The sequence below is a fragment of the Humulus lupulus genome, chromosome 9 (genome assembly GCF_963169125.1).
Source record: "Humulus lupulus chromosome 9, drHumLupu1.1, whole genome shotgun sequence".
NCBI classification, from domain to species: Eukaryota; Viridiplantae; Streptophyta; class Magnoliopsida; order Rosales; family Cannabaceae; genus Humulus; species Humulus lupulus.
Window position 1 is genome coordinate 124,213,610 of NC_084801.1, and position 16,763 is coordinate 124,230,372.

Below are 16,763 nucleotides of genomic sequence, written 5' to 3' on the forward strand. Positions count from 1 at the left end.
AGATGAGAAGCAAGATCACTTACATTATTGAGAAACCCATGGATAATCCTCCATTGTTATCCAAATCTTGAAGAAATGAGCAATATTGAGGAAGAGAATGGGATTTTCGGATTAGGGTTGAAATGATTGGGTAAAAGGGGATTTTTGAAGAAAATAGGTCAAAAGGGACAAAGAAAAGGATGGAGGAAGTGATTTTTATGGGAAGGGATGAAGAAATTATGATAGATGAGTGAATTATTGGTGGTTATGGAGGTTTTATGGTGATTTGGGCGGAGGAGAGGCGGAGAGGATGAAGAGAGTCGGATGGGGAAATTTTGTTGGGTCTAAAAAAAATTGGGGAAAAATCCCGTTTTTAAAAGGTGGCCCGTGTTTGCGCCGCGGCGCAACCCACTAGCGCCGCGGCGCAAGTGCAATTTAATTTCCCAGGCGCCGCGGCGCAGGAATGTTGGGCCGCGGCGCTAGCTTGACTCCAGAATTTTCATGCTCTCTGTCTAGCGCCTCGCCACGGCGCTAATACCCTTGGGCGCCGCGGCTCTACAACATGCGCCGCGGCCCTAATTAAAATACAGCAAAAAAATTTCAATTTTTCACGCTTTTCACGGTTTTCTCTTTACACAGAATACAATAAAACTACGAAATAAAAACACTTAAAAATACTAATTGTTCCAAACCAAAGATTAAAATGCAAGATAAAAATACAAATTGGGATGCCTCCCAATGGCGCTGTCGTTAACGTCATATAGCCGGACGCTGGTTTCCTCCATACTGAGGCGCCAAGAGAATGGCGGACTTGGCTTGATCAAACTGACCACCCAAGTAGAGCTTTAATCGCTGGCCATTTACTTTAAACTTGCCAGTCTTTTCACTTGTTACTTCAACGGAACCATAAGGAAACACTTGTAATATCGTGAAAGGACCAGACCATCTCGATTTCAACTTGCCCGGAAAAAGTTTCAATCTTGAATTAAAGAGTAATACCTGTTGACCCGGTTGGAATTCTTTCCTGACAAGGTTCTGGTCATGCCACTTCTTAGTCCTCTCCTTGTAAATCTTGGCGTTCTCATAGGCTTCGTTTCTAAACTCTTCTAGCTCGTTCAATTGCAAAAACCTCTTTTCACCAGCTGCTACCAAGTCCATGTTCAAGGTCTTCATGGCCTAAAATGCTCTATGCTCAAGTTCCACTGGAAGATGACACGCTTTCCCAAAGACCAGCCTATATGGTGACATACCAATAGGTGTTTTGAAAGCCGTTCTGTATGCCCACAAAGCATCATCGAGCTTCTTTGACCAGTCTTTCCTTGAGCTCTGTACCGTCTTCTCCAATATTAACTTAATTTCCCGGTTGGAAATCTCAGCTTGTCCATTACTCTGCGGGTGATAGGGTAATGCTTTTCTATGCCTAACTCCATATTTCGCAAGTAATGCCTCAAATTGCTTGTTACAGAAATGACTCCCCTCATCACTAATAATAGCTCTAGGAGTACCAAACCGGGTGAAAATGTACTTTTGGAGAAAAGTAAGAACTGTTTTACCGTCATTAGCATGAGTTGCAGCCGCTTCCACCCACTTAGAAACATAGTCCACAGCTAGCAAAATAAACAGATTGTTGTATGATGACGGAAAAGGGCCCATGAAGTCTATACCCCACACATCAAACAGTTCCACTTCTAAAATACCAGTCAAAGGCATCTCGTTCCTTCTTGAAATATTACCAGTCCTCTGACAACGATCACATGCCTTGACGAACTCATGAGCATCCTTAAAGAGAGTTGGCCAGAAAAACCCACTTTGTAGAACCTTTGCAGCGGTCCTTATCCCACCAAAGTGACCTCCACACTGCAGACCATGACAATGATTCAGGACAGAGTACATCTCCTCTTCAGGCACACATCTTCTAATTATCTGATCGGCACAGTGCTTATAAAGGATTGGCTCCTCCCAATAATAGTGCTTTACCTCCGAAAAGAATTTCTTCAATTGTTGTCTTGTCATGTCAGGAGGTGTGATGTTTGCAGCTAGGAAGTTGACATAATCAGCAAACCATGGAACCAACAAACTTTCTTTTAAAGCAAATAACTGCTCATCAGGGAACTCATCATTTATCTGGACTTCTTTCATATTCTGACCCTCTTCTGACTCCAATCTTGACAAATGATCTGCTACTAGGTTCTCGGTACCCTTTTTGTCTCTGATTTCTAATTCAAACTCCTGGAGGAGAAGGACCCATCGGATTAGTCTTGGCTTGGCATCCTTCTTGGTCATAAGGTATTTGATTGCCGAATGGTCTGTGTACACAATAACCTTATTCCCGATTAAGTATGGCCTAAACTTATCACAAGCGAAGACTATGGCCAACATCTCCTTTTCAGTAGTAGCATAATTCAATTGAGCATCATTCAAGGTTCTACTAGCATAGTAGATGGTGCGAAAAACCTTGTCAACTCGTTGACCCAACACAGCCCCGATAGCATAGTCACTTGCATCACACATCAACTCAAACGGTAGCTCCCAATTCGGTGCAATGACTATAGGTGCTGAAATCAATTTTTCTTTAAGAGTTTGAAAAGCCTCCATACACTCCTTTCCAAACTCAAAGGGCACTCCATTAACAAGCAGATTAGACAATGGCTTGGATATCTTCGAGAAATCCTTTATGAACCGTCTGTAAAAACCGGCATGACCCAAAAAACTACGAACCCCTTTTATCGAAACTGGAGGGGGCAAATTCTCAATAGTAGACACCTTGGCTCTGTCTACCTCAATGCCTTCCTGTGAGATCTTGTGACCCAAAACAATCCCCTGTCTAACCATGAAGTGGCACTTCTCCCAATTAAGCACCAAATTGGATTCTTCACATCGAATCAATACCATCTCCAAGTTCCTCAAACAATGATCAAACGATGAGCCAAACACTGAGAAATCATCCATGAAAATTTCTATACAGTTCTCAACCAAGTCAGAAAAAATGGCCATCATACACCGTTGGAAAGTTGCTGGTGCGTTACATAGCCCAAATGGCATGCGTCAGAAAGCGAATGTGCCATAAGGACATGTAAATGTCGTTTTTTCTTGGTCCTCTGGTGCAATGACTATTTGGTGATACCCAGAGTAACCATCCAAAAAGCAATAATACTCCTTTCCTGCCAGTCTGTCTAACATCTGATCAATAAAGGGAAGGGGAAAATGGTCTTTCCTTGTTGCCATGTTGAGCTTGCGGTAGTCAATGCATATTCTCCAACCCGTAACAGTTCTTGTTGGAATTAACTCGTTCTTCTCATTCTTCACTACCGTCATTCCCCCCTTTTTAGGTACCACCTGAACCGGACTCACCCACTCACTGTCAGAAATTGGGTAAGCTACCCCTGCATCTAACCACTTCAACACTTCTTTTCTCACAATTTCTTTCATTGGTGGATTAAGTCTTCTTTGGGCGTCTATGGTTGGTTTGACTCCATCCTCCATTAAAATTCGGTGCATAACAGTAGAGGGGCTGATCCCCTTGATGTCTGCCAAAGTCCACCCAATGGCCTTCATGTGCTCTCTCAGAATTCTCAACAATTTTTCAGTCTCCACATCAGATAGTGAAGCTGAAACTATAACTGGGAGTGTCTTATTTTCACCCAAAAGCTCATACCTCAGGTGGTCAGGAAGTACTTTCAGTTCTAACTCTGGGGGATTCTCAACTGAGGGCAATGATCTTTTTGGTACTGCCCCAAGCTCTTCAAAGTATTTCCTTTTCAATGGCCCATAAGAATTAAGCCATTTTGCGTACTCCATAGCTTCCTTTCCATCTTGATCACTAACTTCATCTTCAACCAAACTCAACTCAAGAGGATCATTTGTCAGTTTTCTCTCTTCCACTAAATTACCCATTACATCCACTGAAAAGCAATTGTCACTAGCTTCTGGATAGGTCATGGCCTTGAGCACATTGAACACAACTTCTTCCCCTTGCACTCTCAACTTCAACTCACCCTTCTGAACATCTATAAGTGCTTGGCCTGTTGCCAAGAAGGGTCTCCCAAGGATAATGGGGACATTGCTATCCTCTTCCATGTCAAGAACTATGAAATCGGCAGGAAAAATAAACTTGTCCACTTTGACCAGGACATCTTCAATTACCCCTCTTGGATGTGCCAACGAACGATCAGCTAGTTGCAAAGTTACAGTTGTGGGCTTTGCTTCACCAAGTTGCAATCTCTTGAAAACTGACAATGGCATCAGGTTGATACTGGCCCCCAAATCACAAAGAGCATTTATTCCCTCAATTCTCCCAATAGTGCACGGTATTGTGAAACTCCCAGGATCTCTCAGTTTAGGAGGGAGCTTCTTTTGCAGTATAGCACTACACTCTTCTGTCAATGCCACAGTTTCAAAATCTTCCATCTTCCTCTTCTTGGACAAGATGTCCTTCATGAACTTGACATAACTCGGCATTTGCTCTAAGGCCTCCGCAAATGGAATGTTGATGTGCAGTTTCTTGAAAACTTCCAGGAATTTAGTAAACTGCTTGTCCATGTTGTTCTTACGGAGCCTTTGGGGGTAGGGGATCTTTATGTGATGCTCAATACTGATTGGTGGGGTAGCCTCTTTTACTAGTATGCCCTCAGTAGCCTTTTTCTCACTGTGCTTCTTTTCCTCTTGTGTCGGTGCCTGTGCCTGTTGATCCTGACCCACTTCTTCAACTGGCTGCTTCTCACTTGGTCCCTCATAATTCTTCCCACTTCTCAACGTGATTGCCTTGCAATTCTCTTTCGGATTGACTTCAGTGGTGCTAGGCAAGTTACCTTGGGCACGATTAGCCATGAGAGTAGCCAATTGTCCCATTTGGGTCTCCAAATTTCTAATAGAAGACCGAGTTTTAGCCATGAATTGGTTTAACACATCTGACTGAGCATTAGAATTTCCACCAGAATTTTGTTGCTGCTGATGATGAGTGGGCGGTTGAGGTTGTTGCTGCTGTCTAAATCTTGGCTGAAAGAACCCCTGTGGCTGTTGTTGGAATGACTGCTATTGGCTGGAAGATTGGCCTTGCTGATCATTCTTCCAAGAGAAGTTGGGATGATTCCTCCACCCTTGATTAAAGGAGGTGGAGTAAGGGTTGTTATTGTTCTGTCGAGGAAAATTCCCAATAGCCTGAGCCTGCTCCATTGGCATGTTGTTTACATCAGCATACTGACACTGTTCATAGGCATGAGGACCCCCACATATTTCACACAAAGTCTGGGCCTGTTGCACTGGAGCTGTTATCACATTGCCTTGCAATTGCTTAGTCAAGGCCTCAACTTGAGCGGTCAATTTTGAAATTACATCCACTTCATACATACCGGCCACTTTCCTTGAAGAACTTCTTTCACTTGGCCACTGCTGATTATTCATGGCCATTTCTTCCAACAAGTCATATGCCTCATTGGCGCTTTTTCTCATAAGCGCACCACCAGCTGCTGCATCAATGAGTGTGCGAGTAGTACCACACAACCCATTATCAAAATTATGGACTAGCATCCATTTCTCTATTCCGTGATGCGGGCACTTTCTTATCAATTCTTTGAATCTCTCCCAAGCTTCATAGAGAGACTCATTATCCAACTGAGAAAAATTATTGATCTCTCCTCTCAACTTAGCTGCTTTCGCTGGAGGGAAAAACTTGGAGAGGAACTTCAGTGCTAGATCATTCCAGGTATTGATTGAGTTAGGTGGCAAAGATACCAACCAACTCTTAGCTCGCTCCCTCAGAGAAAATGGGAACAATCTCAGTCTGATAGCATCATCGCTAACTCCGTTCATCTTAAATGTCTGACAGAGCTCCATGAAGTTAGAGAGATGCATGTTTGGGTCTTCAGTGGGTAGTCCCCCAAACTGGACTGTGGACTGAACCATCTGAAGTATGGCTGGCTTTATTTCAAAATTGTTTGCATCTACGGTGGGTGGTCTTATACAAGACTGGACCCCTGTCATTGTTGGCAAAACATAATCCCTCAGGCTACGGTCGGGTGGATTCTGACCATTAGCTGGGTCTTCTATGGCACCCCCATTATTACCGTAGTTGGCCATAACTTCCTCTTGCTCAATCCTATGTGCAACTCTTTCCAACCTTTTGTTTTTTCTGTTTTGCCGACAAGTCTTCTCTATCTCAGGATCAACAGGCACTCTTGCAGCTGGTCCTTGACGTCGCATAAACTAATGGTACCTGAGATGAGATAAGAAGAATTTGACACAAACAAGTTAGCAAAAAGTGAAAAGAAAACCAAATTAGAATTTAATCCAATTAACGTAATATTAACTAAACAATTCCCCGGCAACGGCGCCAAAAACTTGTTGCTTATTTTTTTAATACACGCAAGTGCACGTATCATACAAGTAGTACTCACACAGCTGAGGTCGAACCCAAGGGAATTGTAGCTAAGTACTAACAAAATAAGATCTACATTTCTATTTGGCTACAATAAAATTTGGTGTTTAAATAATAATGCAGAAACAAAATAAGAAAAATCAACAATTAAGAAATTAAGGTTTTAACAATGGATGCGAAGATAGGGATATGATTTCAATTGCTTCGATTACCCAATTGTTAACGCTAGTTGACTATTCTTCTTCTTTCACTGAAATGACAGATTATAAAATTACCTAAACTCTTTTCAGATCATTTAGGTTCTAAATTGCATTGTCAACTATTGCATTTCTGAGATAGCACAACAATCAATTAGCTTTAAGTAATAATCTATAAGTCACATAAGCTATGCAAATACTTTCGTTTCGCATCAAAACCTATGTTCATTCACTTAGAGCATTCCTAATATTCACTTTTCAGATTTCACATTAGGATCATGAATCATGCTCGAGGTGATCAATCTCAAACATACATTAAGCATAAATATGAACAAATTTCATAGACAAGCGAGAAGAAATAATCAAATAGCATTAACCATGGGATAATTTCAGTCAATATCCATCAAATCCCTAATAAGAGTTTAGTTCATCATCTCAAAATTCAAATCCATAATCAAACTAAACAATAGCATAGGAAAATCAAAGAAAAAGAGGATGAAACTAGATGGGGAATTGTCGGAGATCGCCCACGCTTGCTCCAAAGTCCGTCTTCTCTTGTCTTTTCTCTCCTTTTTGTGTGTTTTTCCGTCCAAAATCGCGATCCCCTTTTCAGAATGAAGACCTCATTCTATATTCTCCCCATAATGACGAAATTGCCCTTAAAATTCTGAAGTGTACGGCCGATAGCGCCGCGGCGCCAATTCCTGCGCCGCGGCCCTAATAGGCAAAGGGAAAATCTCGAGTCTCTGGAAAGGGGCTCGCCGCGGCTCTAATACGCACTAGCGCCGCGGCGCCAATTCCTGCGCCGCGGCCCTAATTGAATTTTCAGCATAATCCATTCCAAATGCTTGATTTCTACACAATCCACTCCAAATGCCCAAAACATAAGCTTAACCTGAAATCAAGCAAAAACAAGCATAATTCCGCTCCAAAAACACAAGAACCATTAGAAAGACACTGATAAAGACACTTGAAAAGATAGGCTAAAATTAGCCTAACACAGCCCGCCCCAACTAAAACCATGACCTCCAACATGTTCTAGAGGGTTGCGGCTCAACAAGAACAATGACGCGGCCCAACCATTCGAACCAAGAAAAATCCTCCATTTTTACAACTAAAACCAAGACAATTTATCCCAAAATCAATCTAACAATTCAATTCAATCACCATAGCAGTTCTAAAATGATTCCAGCTGCAAAACCTAACCAAGAACTAATTAAAAAACTCATCTAAAAAATCAAGAGTGATTCACCACTTAGCTCACATGCATGAACTTGTAACTCAAGCAAAACTCAGATAATTAAATGATAGGATCCTTACGTCAACTGATAGCTTTGCCTTTGAGCTAATCCTCAACCACAGCCAGTTTCAATTCCTTAAGGACTAAGCCCATAATTCTTTAATTCATCAAAGTCGTCAAACACAAGGAAAAGGAAGGAGAGAACCAAAGGAGAGAGAGGAAAGGGAGACAGGGTCGGTTGCAAGTTTCTGAGTGTTTCTTAAGTTTTGTTTTACTTATCCTAGGTCACTTAAGTTACCTCCAAGGCTCGGGGTACCAAAAACGTCCCCGAGGGAAAAATGGTAAATTCCCCCCATATTCCCTCCTAAACATTCTAACTTCAAATATATCTCCAAATATTTATTTTCATTACCCGATAACTCAATTAAACGTCTTATGCCCAGAATACCTCTTGACTCGCCCCGAATCGGGTATCGGGTCCCGTTGTGACTTCCTAGCTAAACCGCTCCCTAGGACTGTCTCAGATCATGCATCACAAATATATCACCACTCACACATGGTGTCAATCACAATTCACAAATATCACATTTATGGCCCTCAGCGGCCTAAACCTACAAACATGCCCCTAACAACCAAATGTGGCCCACATGCATTTCTAATCACATACTCATCAAATTCACATATTTAAATAACAAATAACTTATTGCCCTCCAGGCACGCTAATCAAGGCCCTAAGCCTTATTAGCAAATTTGGGACGCTACACACGCCTTGCAATACAAATAATAGGGCCACGCCCTGCTCTACGGGTACAACCGTTTTCTTACCTTTAATCCGAGTCCTAGCAGTCAGGAAAGTAATCACGACTTCTGAGAACGATCCTCTCCTGAGTCCCAGTGGTAACCTAGTCACATACCACAAGTATATTTGCTAGAGGAGGAAGTAGATATTTTATTACTTTCATTAATGATTGCTCTAGATTCACATATGTATATTTGCTTAAAAATAAAGATGACACATTTGATGTGTTTAAAGTGTATAAAGCGGAAGTTGAAAATCAACTTGAAAGGAAAAATAAAATACTTAGAAGTGATAGGGTGTTAGGAATAATGCCCTAAAAGCATGTAAAGACATTTTATTGGTTTTAAATAAAAGTACAATTTTATTATATTCGAATGTTATAATTATTGTTTGAATTAATTATATAGTAATATCAAGAAAATTCCCTATTCATTTATGAGAATGTGAACTTGTATTAGTACTAGAGAATTAAGATCATATATAATGAATAAAATAGTCAGTAAGATTTAACGTAAGGAATCTTTAATGAATGTTACTAGTATGTTTGCTAAGCATGCGAGATGCAAATAATCTATATTAAGATTACTAATGTGGATAGACATCTTAGTAAAGGTGATGTATATTATAGAGATTATATATGACAGGACCGATGAGAATTAATTGTCTTTATAAACTTGTCGTTTGACGTAAAGATTTAATTCTTATCATAATAGATGATCATTTGTAGATCAGTCTAAATCCTGAGTATTTATGAACTCCTGTTTATGTTTATTGGATCTTTTAATTCACTCGTTAAGGCCTCTTAGAATAATGAGGCTAATGACTTTTGTTTTGGAGATTCAATATCATTGATGGTTGGGAACATGAATTACAATATTTGAATCCATGCTTTCCTAGCAGATCGAATATTGGTTCCCTTAAGGGTTGATTATGGAATTGAATAGTTATTGAGCTCGAATCTATAATTAGATTATAGATTAATTATTCACTAGTTAATTAATGCTACTTAAGGATGAAGAGGTAATTAGAAGGATAAAATGGTAATTTTGACCAGCTCTAATTAACGAATCAATAATGGAGGACAAAACTACATATATTGATTATATCAATGGACTACTAGAGAAAACTCTGTATATATAATTCTATAAATACTTAGAGTGCAATTCCATATTTATAGTGGAGCAATCATGGAATTAATAAATAAGATTATTAGATTAAAGAGTTTAATTAATAATCTGGTTTATTGGAGCTTCGTATTATAGGTCCATGGTCCCCAGATCACCTCTGTCCTGCACTATCAAGGGCAAGGATGTCAAAAGAAAGATTTGTTAAGAGAAAAGACTAAATTGCAAAGGAATTAATTTTCCAGGGTAAGGAAATACTTATTTGATAATTATGGGTAGTTGATTAATTGTGAATTAATTAATTATTTAACTATATCATTTTTATTTTAAAAAACTATAGGTTAAAATTAATATTAATCTTGTTTGGATTAATATAAAGAGAGAAAAATAATAAATATCTTATTTATAATATAATATTTATTTTAAAAATGATATTTTAAGAAAAAGTTAATTTTGAATTAACTCATATTTATGTTGGAATAAATATCTTGTCTTAAAAGTTGATTAAATAAACAAATGAAAAAATTAGGGCAATCCTAATAGGGTTGGGCGACACACACTGTAACGCCCTACTACCTTAGAGCCGTTACCAAGTGAGTTTAAGATAGAAATCGTGCTTTTGACTGACTCTAAGTGGTTTCTAAAACCAAAAGTGTGGATAAATCAGAGTTTAAGGCTGTACTCTTTAAAATGTTTAACTTCATTGAAAACGTAAGTATAAAACATATGGGATCCCAAAATAAGGTTTACGAAATATTTGTAACTCAAAAATAGATTTACATCAGGTTAACTATCAAAAGAATGGATCTATACAGCCATTTTACAAAAATGCCCCCAACCAAAGCAGTCGGGCAGGCCGAACATGTACGCGCCGCCCCCACGCTCTCCATACTCATGGCCGGTTGACAGACTCCTTGCTTTTACCTGCCACACAGAGCACCCGTGAGCCGAAGCCCAGCAAGAAAACCGAAATAGCACATAACATATGCAATAATAATATTACTGGCATAATTTACTGATAAATAAGAAAATCGTCGATTTAAACAAGCACGGCCATGCCGCCCCAGAGGCCTTACCAAAGCTTGGGGTCTCGGTCATTATCGTAGGATAACTCATGTATCCCTTGGGTCCCACCCTCGCTATAGCATCCCATGTGCTGAGCGTTGCTTCCGGCCCCACTGCCGTACCCGGCCCTTGCCGCTCCCGGCCTTGCCGTTCATTCAATTACAATCACACATATCATACATTCAAACATACAATAGTTTATCTAAGATTACACATTTGCACACAATTCAAGCTAGGGCCGTGCCCTACAATCACACAGTGGGCCTATGCCCTATTATCAGGTGCCACGGTTTTCTTACCTGTATTCCGTGCTTTCCGATGCACCACGATCACGAGCACGGTCCACTAGCACGAGCCCCTCCGAAATCCTAGTCACAACACACACAAAACAATTTCAATACTAACCAAGCCTAGAACCACTTCCCGGGACCAATCCCGCACTCCCGGGACCTCTAAATCCATAAAGCAAAGTATCGGAACCATCCCCCGAGTCCCCGGGCAAAAGCCCTAAAAACTAAACTTTTGGGCTGCCAAAATGGCCTAGGGCCGCGGCACACCCCTCAAGGGCCGCGGCGCCTAGAGCCCATGCCCCCATCCTGAAGCCTCCTCGCGCCGCGGCGCCCAAGAACAGGGCCGCGGCGCTCCATCGCGAACCCAGAAAAATCTGGGTTTTTCCTGCATTTTTCCCGAGCTTTAACCTCTCCAAATCACCCCAAACCAATACCTAAACCACAAAACCCAAATCCAAACCTCATATGAACAATCTAACACCCCATAAACACTAGAATCAAGCCAAAACATCAACATACCCAAGATCCACTCCTATGATTTCAAATTTCAGCAACTAACCCCAAAACCCAACAATGTTTAGCTTAGGCATTTAAATTCCTTAAATCAAAACAAAATCCATATTTAGATATGTATAAAACCTTTACCTCAAATGAAGAATCCACACAAGTCCTTGATCCCCTCCTAGACTCCCACTTCTCCTTCTCTTCTTCTTCTTCTTCTTGCTTGCCCTAGCCTTTTTCTCCTCTTCTTTCCTTCTCTTCTAATTTTATCAAGACACTAAATGAGCCAATGCCCAAACCGTACACCCCATATACCCAGCTGCAACTTGCCTATTTGCCTTGCCAAAAGACCAATTTACCCCTTCCTAATAATCCCTCCTTAGCTAAACCTTCAAGGGCACTTAAGTCCTTACACTTTCATTTCAATTCTACCACTTTCTATCTTAAAACTTGTTACCCACAGCAGTTACAAATGGTTACCCAATCACCAATAACTAACCACTCATTCTCAACTCAACTTATAAGATTCCCAAAGTACCCCTAGGCTTTACCCGAGCCGGGTACCACATCCGGTTGTGACTTTTAGACTAAATGGCTCACTAGGACCGTCTCGAAACGTGCATCCTGATAAAAACACCACCTCACATGGCACGATTCACGTAGTACAATTATCACAGTTATGCCCAAACATGGCCAGATTACAATCATGCTCATTCTAAGACAATCAGGTCTTCATGCATACTAATTCACATAGTCGTGCATCTCAAATAGTCAAATAGTCATATAACGTGCAATAAGTCATAATCATGCATTAAATTCATAAAAATCACACACAAAATCCCATCATGCCCTCCAGGCACACTTCCCCAGGCCCTAAGCCTAAACACTGAATTTGGGTCGTTACACACACTGTACAGTACAGTGTGTGGCGCCTATCATCAGGTTTTTTATCCTTGGGATTTGAATTTTGAATTTTAAATAAATTTGTTTAATCTGCTATTTAATTATTCTTTTTAAATATGATTTAAATAGATAATTAAATAAAAATATCTAATCAATTTTAATTTGAATTATATTTTAATTAAATAAAGAATATTTAATTAGATTAAATATATTTATAAATCTGATATACGTGATATTCAAAAAAAAAAAAAAAGAATCAAACTATCTCTCAAAAGCAATAGTTTTCTCTGAACCTGAAAACTATTCTATACCTTCTCTCTGTCAAAACTCTCTAGATCTCATGTGTTGAGTACATCTAGGGAGTCACATAAATCAACATTTTGAATCCTACGTGCACACACACGTCCTTGTGTGTTTGGGAATTGGTCTGGAAGATCAGGGTGTGAGATCTCTGAACACTGGATAGGAAGATCGTTGATTTATACAAGAGGTAATCCCTGATCTATTTGTATGTGATTTAATATTTATATATTTGTATGTTCCTTGCTGGTATTACTATTTATTAAAATGGGTCCATATATTTCGATGCATACCTTTGATTTGATCATTTAATACAAACATAGGGGTGGTGAATATTTTTCAAATGAATTTAACTTGTTTTGTGAAGAATATGGAATAATTCACGAATGTACAACCCCTTATACTTCACAACAAAATGGTATAGAAGAAAGAAAGAATAGAACATTTATTGAGATGATTAATGCTATGCTATTACACTTTAAATTGAATTTTAGTTTCTGGGGTGAAGCCTGCTATCTGCTTGTCACATTTTGAATTGTATTCCCATGAAGAAAAATAATATATCTCCATATAAGTTATGGAAAGGAAAGAAACCAAACATTGTTTATCTTAAAGTGTGGGAGTGTCTTGCTTATTGCAAGAGCACCAATCCAAATAGGACTAAGTTGGGTCCAAGAGCTATAAGATGTGCATTTGTGGGTTATGCCTAAAATAGCAAAGCTTATAGATTGTTAGACTTTGATTCATAATAATTTAATCTAGAGAGGTTGAGTTCTTTGAGAACATGTCATGCGATGACAACAATTTAGAACCAACTCAAACTAGAGAGCCTAAAAAGGAGACTCCTAGAATAGTTGGTGAGCAACCTCAATTGCCTAAAAGGTGCCAAAGGCTCAAAGATTTGGGATCAAATGAGAAGTGTTCTCCAATAGAGACACTATACCTTAATGAAGGCGATAATGAGGAAATTACTTGGAAACATCCAATAGTACTTCAAATAGAATATGATCCCAAAACCTTGAAGGAAGCAATGTCCTCTAGGGACTCCGCTTTTTGGAAGGATGCAATTAATGATGAAATGAATTCAATTATGTCAAACCACACTTGGGACTTGGTAGACCTTCCAAGGGGTCCTAAGTAATTGGGTGCAAATGGGTATTTAGAAAGAAATACCATACCGATGGCACCACACAAACCTTCAAGGCTAGGCTAGTAGCCAAAGGTTTCAAACAAAGAAAGAGAATAGATTACTTTGACACATATGCACCGGTAGCAAGAACTACTTCTATAAGGTTGTTGTTAGCATTATCATCTATATACAACCTTTATGTTCACCAAATGGATGTCAAAATGACATTCCTAAATAGGGATCTCGAGGAGGAGGTCTATATAGAACAACCAGAAGGTTTTCTTTTTCAAGGAAATGAACATAAAGTGTGTAGACTTGTCAAATCATTATATGGTTTGAAACAAGATCCAAAACAATGGCATGAGAAGTTTGATAAGGTCATTATTTCTAATGGATTTAGACACAACAATGCGAACAAGTGCTTATACTCTAAGACTTGTGGTGACTTTGTCATACATGTATGCCTATATGTAGATGATATGTTGATTTTGAGTAATGACATGAAAGGAATAATGGAAATGAAGAGGTTTCTATCTTCTAACTTTAAAATGAAAGACCTTGGAGAGGTGGATACCATTTTAGGTATGAAATTTAGAAGGAATAGTTGGGTTTTGTTTTGAGTCAAACCCACTATGTTGAGAAAGTGCTCGACAAATTCAGTCATCTAAAAATCAAAGAGGCACATACACCATTTTATTCAAACACGAAGTTTGAAAAGAATGAAGGAAGAGTGGTGGCTCAATTGGAATATGCAAGTGCAATAGGTAGCCTAATGTACGATGCTCATTGTACAAGAGCGGACATTGCATATGCAGTTAGTAAACTTAGTAAGTTTACTAGCAATTCGAGTATCAAGCATTGGAAAGCTATTGAGAGAATACTTGGTTATCTTAAGGGTACCAAAGAGTATAGTCTTCACTATACAAACTTTCCAAAGATACTTGAAGGATATTCTGATGCTAATTGGATATCGGGAATTGGAGATAATCTCTCCACAACCGGTTGGGTGTTTACTCTTGGAGGAGGTGCAATCTCATGGGGCTCCAAGAAGCAAACATGTATATCACACTCAACCATGGAAGCAGAGTTTATAGCTTTAGCAACAACCGACAAAGAGGTCGAGTGGCTTAGGAATCTCGTAATGGATATTCCTTTAACAACGGATATGGTATCAACAATTTCAATACATTGTGATAGCCAATTCGCACTTGCTAGAGCATATAATAGTGTGTATAATGGAAAGTCTAGACACATTAGTCTAATATAAGAATATGTCAGACAATTGATTCAAGGTGGAATCATATCTATCTCATATGTTAAAACAAGTGAGAACTTAGAGGATCCATTTACAAAACCTCTTGTGAAAAGGTTAGTTAGTTCTACTTCAAAAGGGATGGGATTGAAACTCCTAGAAGAATAGATTCACCAATGATGGAAACCCAATTCTCAACTTATACAAATCAAGGGAAAGAGTTCAACGGGTAAGAACAATTCATTGATAAGTGAATAGTTTCAACACTAAAATTTATGATGAGTTCCATCCGAGACTGTTAGTCTTGGTTGGGTTTAGCCTAGGGCCTTTAATGAAGTTCGGTTGAGTGTAACAAGCATCTATAAAGGTAGCAAAGATGTTGTCAGAGCTTCACCTAGGTTGACTTAGAGGTGGTGTTGCCTCTCATGGCCATGATAGTGCTAAGTGAGAAAGTCCATGAACAGATGAGTACATGGCCATGATAGTGCTAAGTGAGAAAGTGGGAAAACAAAAGATGTGGGGGAGGTGTGTGAGGTATCATTGGTGTTATGATATGGAATACTTGGTTTAAGCTTTAAGCAATTAATGATTTCGATAAGACTTTGTGGTATTTTCACTAAGGTAAAGGTCAAACCGTAAGGCACTTTATTTTATGCACAAAAATTGTTTAAACTAAAGAATGAGGCTTGTACTTAACATGGTGGGGGATTGTTATGATTTGTTAAATACAAATGATGAGTGTTAAAATACAAGCAAGGTATAAACACTTAGTAGAATTCACATAATGAAGATGTGAATTTAAGCTTCAATTGTAGGCACTTACAAAAATGCAAATTTGGGTCCAAAATGATACATGAGAGTATCTAAGAGTTCCAAAAAAGTTTGGTGGCATTTAGAGAAATTTTGAGACCTTTGGAATTGTCCAAAGTCAGAGAGGGTGGCGATACGTTGCCACCCAAGAGGCGAGACATCGACTGTTAGCTAGGGTTTCAAGAAACCCTAACAGGCGATGCATTGTCTGCATGTAGGCGACACATCACCTGCTGTATTACATGAAATATCATAAATGCTCTAAATGACATTTTTTTCAACTCTAATTCGATTGGTTGGACATAATGACAATTCCTAATGTATATAAGGGTAAAAAACAACGACTTGGAAGACTTGATCACTCTCTCTCTTTAGTTCCGAGAATGTCTAGTTTTCTCCAAGAACTCTTTAAGAAAGTGCTTGACTTAGAGAGTTGAAGGCCTATTCAATCTCAATCCTCATTTCCTCAAGATATGGCCTCATGCATCAATGGTGGCTGAGAAATAGAGTATTAGGACAACATTTTGCAACGTGTATAAGCCTTGGTTTGTGTTTGGTTGGCACAGAGGATTGCTTAAAGTTTTGCTCAAAGTGGTGATATTGTTCTACTTGGGTTTGCATGTTCTTTCTTAATCTATTTTAAGTCTCTGTCAATCCAAATTTTGTGTAGTTTCTATTTCTTGTGGCGGTGTTATCTCACTCCCCCCCAACAACTGGGTCAAATAAAACCCAAGTCTAACAACTCCTGTAATCGTTTCTTTAATTCTTTCAACTCTATTAGGGCAATTCTGTACAGTGCCC

The 16,763-nt window shown here is 39.2% G+C and overlaps 2 protein-coding genes and 1 non-coding gene across 3 annotated transcripts; 1 reads left to right on the top strand and 2 right to left on the bottom strand.

Moving 5' to 3' along the window:
- Positions 1-735: 735 nt before the first annotated feature.
- LOC133800010 (uncharacterized) lies at positions 736-1,137 on the bottom strand. Its single transcript, XM_062237993.1, has one exon. It carries the CDS (start codon positions 1,135-1,137, stop codon positions 736-738), a length of 402 nt encoding a protein of 133 aa, XP_062093977.1.
- Positions 1,138-5,010: 3,873 nt separating this feature from the next.
- On the bottom strand, positions 5,011-6,177 carry LOC133800012 (uncharacterized). The gene has a single exon (XM_062237994.1). The coding sequence runs from the start codon at positions 6,175-6,177 to the stop codon at positions 5,011-5,013; it is 1,167 nt and encodes a 388-aa protein (XP_062093978.1).
- Positions 5,516-5,622, top strand: LOC133802791 (small nucleolar RNA R71). Its single transcript, XR_009877538.1, has one exon. It is a non-coding gene; the product is annotated as a small nucleolar RNA R71 (small nucleolar RNA).
- Positions 6,178-16,763: the final 10,586 nt, after the last annotated feature.

What these genes read in the sequence shown, in the direction of transcription:
- LOC133800010 (XM_062237993.1), bottom strand. Translation starts at nt 1,137, where the DNA reads ATGGACTTGGTAGCAGCTGGTGAAAAGAGGTTTTTGCAATTGAACGAG.
- LOC133800012 (XM_062237994.1), bottom strand. Translation starts at nt 6,177, where the DNA reads ATGCGACGTCAAGGACCAGCTGCAAGAGTGCCTGTTGATCCTGAGATA.